Source organism: Parasteatoda tepidariorum, chromosome 9, assembly GCF_043381705.1.
Source record: "Parasteatoda tepidariorum isolate YZ-2023 chromosome 9, CAS_Ptep_4.0, whole genome shotgun sequence".
Lineage (NCBI taxonomy): Eukaryota > Metazoa > Arthropoda > Arachnida > Araneae > Theridiidae > Parasteatoda > Parasteatoda tepidariorum.
The window spans coordinates 49087271-49090507 of NC_092212.1; the positions used below are offsets into that span (position 1 = coordinate 49087271).

Sequence of the window (3237 nt, forward strand, 5' to 3'; positions counted from 1 at the left end):
CATCTGTAAGGGTATGGAAGTTATCGGTTGCAAGTTTGCTGATATTAGAAAGGTAAAAATTATTTAAAAATTTCTTCAAATGTTGGGCGCGTTCTGTTTCTGAAAGATTTACCAGTGTACTGGGTCGTTTTTTTCAAGTTCTTCTGCCTTTTCCTTCGAGAAATTTTTCTACTTAGAAAATGGCTTTTAAATTTGCCAATGATTATGGTACAACTAAATGCCTGACATTTTCAGGCTCCGCTAGAGGGCGTACTCAAGCGTTGTATCGCGAATATGCAATTTTAAAATTTTCCTGAAATATTCCATCAAAATGTAGCAAAAATATGTCTTGAAGTTTAAGCACTGCTTTATACTACTTTGATTGAAACTTTAACATTTTTAAATAGGTTTTGAAATCAAGATTGAAAACAGGGTAACCCACATGCTAATTCAGGGGCTCCACCACATGCTAATATGCCTTGTGTTGACAGGTCAAAAAATTGTTTAGCGCCATCTATACACTTTGAATTCTAATAGAGAGAGACACCTAGTAGTAAAGTTTTAATCACAAATATGGCGATGTTTATTCTCTATGTGAAACGCTGCCTAGCATCTTTAATTCTGAAATTCATCTTTGTGTGTGATATTCTACGTATTAAAAGTGGCGTTTCTTGAAAATGTAATTGAAGAAAGTGGTACTATAAATTTATAAATCACTTATTATCTTTGTTTGGATGAGTCGTTGCTTGTATTTAGTTCACTAATTATTCATTAGAAGCGAAACAAATCTATTTGTTAAAGGACAAAATCTGCTCCAATAAAGGCCAAGCTAACTTGTTTTTATGACCGGTGATTCGTTGTCCATTGGTGGTAGATTTCCATAGCCAATCAAGAAAGGACCACTGCTCTTCTGCCAATGTAAGTTCGTATACTGTCTTTGATTTCGTTCGCTGAAAAGTTATCCAACGGGCCGCTTAATTTGAGTTTTGACTCGAGCTTTGGTTTTAATTAATATTTGAATCAAAATGATTATTACACATAATCATAAATTACAGGAAGAACGCTTTACGAAAATGGCGTCAGCTTACTTCAATGTATGCTTTATATTGTTTACACTCAGGGTAATTACTGGTGGATCCATTAATGCACTAAATAAAGGAATGATTTATTGTGATATATTATTTTGATTTTTCTTGATTCTGTTATTTCCCTAAATGATTCTATTACTTATTGTTTTAAATGTTTTTAAAATTAAGTAGGTCATGAACATTATGCATTTACTTGAAATCAAGATCGCTTGAATTCAAGCATTAATAAAAATTAAATACATTTAATTGCTTAAGAAAATTTATTAAACTATCTCAATATTATTTTATTTGTGACATTATACTAATTTAATTCTCATATCTATTTTTTAATGGAAATGACGTGAATTGTCACTTTGAAATTCCTAGTGCAAAAATTTGAGTTATTCCTTCATGTATTTAATTAGCTGTTTCATTACTTGATCTGTCATAATTTCGCTTTAATAAACTATTTAGGAGAATTTCAGAATTTTTGTTCAAATTTGATGTGTTTTTCACTTGCAATTCAGGTTTTTTTTTTTTTAACTATGACTAAAAATGAAAGTGAAAAAAATAGAGAAGTAAGTACCATTTTTTGAAAGATGTGAAATATTTTATGACATCTATTGCAGCTTAATGCTTAAAAAATACTTTTATAATGTTTTTGAAAATATTTTTATAAAAAAAATTGCAATAAAATTTTTTGTGTAAGACTTATTAGCTGTTCCTGCTCTTCGATATCAAGTTCTTTTCCACTTTCTTAACTTTTTTTGTTAATTATTTACACTGGTTGAACTTGTAAAAGTTTTGTTCTTACATCTTTTCCATTACATTTTATTCATAATATTTAATAATTTTTGTAAGAAATTCTTGATTAACCTATATATCACCAAAAACTTATTTAGTTTGAAAAATTAATTATAAAAAAGCTTATTTTCTAATTTTTAATATTATGACTACTAATATGTAAGAATTTTTTAGGTGCTTTACAAGTAATTACAAATTCGTAACCTTAAAGAATCTTCATTTTTTTTTTTCTGTTTCGTTGGGCACGATTTAATTTCATTACCATGAACTAATTGACAAATCAGTGTTATTGATTTGAACTTCTAAATTTGATTTAATTCCTGTTAAATTATGTTAAACTCCTGAGTTTGATAAAAGTTATTTAAAATTTATTCATGTTTTATAATATACCTCTGTTTCTTCCAAAAAATACATAATTGAATTAAAATAAAGTGACGCAAATACCAACTATAGTTTTTTGCAGAGTATAAGTTGACATTTTGATCTCCTAACCTAAATTGCGCTGAAAATTGAGATGTTAACTTATGCTTATTTTACAAAAAGGAAATGAGACATAAATTGCTGGAAAATTTTTATGAGAAGAGAATAAAGATCTCTTGACTTATGGTAAATTGTAACTCATTAAATTTTAGTGTTGTATCCAAAAGTGCACTGCCCACGAGATTCTTTCTTATGCTTTTCCTTTGTGGAGTTTTTTTTGTTGTTAAAAATAGTTTTTAAAGTCACTTTTTTTAGTAAAAGTTGCTGCTACTCCTGGTTACATATGCAATTGAGATTTAGTACTACATGTTAATCTATATATTATATTTTTAACTTATGTTTTATATTTTAGAAATCATATATTATATTAAATGGAGCAGTTTCAAGTAGCTTCAAGTGGAGGAGCTGTTGTGTCTCAGGCTGGCACTCAAGTTGCTGTAGCAGGTGGGGGAGGAAACAATGAACAAGTTGCTGTAATGCAAGGCTTACAATCTGCTGTGCAAGTTTCTGGTGCACAAGTTGCACAACTTTCGCCACAAGCACAGGTGAATGTAATTCCTAAAAATTTCACTTTTATGAGTACCCCTGTGGCAAAATTTGTTAGGGCTTTCTGCGACAAACCTCTCTAGCACTAATATCTTTCTTCAATACTTTTAATAGTAACAAATATATATGTTACTAATTTAAAGTGACAAAAGCATTGAGTTAATAAAACAAAATTCCATTTGGATAACATAAATTGTATATATATTTTTTAATATAATATATAATATTTTTATTATATTATGGGCAATATTTTTTTAAGGGGTCCCTTTGTTGTATTTTGTAAATGATCATGACATTTGTAATAAAATTAAAAAAACTAATTAAAAATCTGTTGCAGTAATTCCCAAAAAAAAAAAAAAAA

The 3237-nt window shown here is 28.5% G+C and overlaps 1 protein-coding gene across 3 annotated transcripts in view; it reads left to right on the plus strand.

The window, feature by feature from the left end:
* Positions 1-548: 548 nt before the first annotated feature.
* LOC107445149 (nuclear factor Y-box A) overlaps positions 549-3237 on the plus strand; it is a 23552-nt gene continuing 20863 nt past the window's right edge. The window contains exons 1-2 of one of the 3 annotated variants that reach the window (XM_043049956.2): positions 549-897; positions 2683-2875. In XM_043049956.2, coding sequence (XP_042905890.1) covers positions 2702-2875 — 174 coding nt within the window. In that variant the 5' untranslated portion in view covers positions 549-897; positions 2683-2701. Of the gene's footprint in view, positions 1101-2682; positions 2876-3237 lie in introns of all 3 variants that reach the window. The other 2 variants (XM_043049957.2, XM_043049958.2) reach the window with 2 other exon arrangements.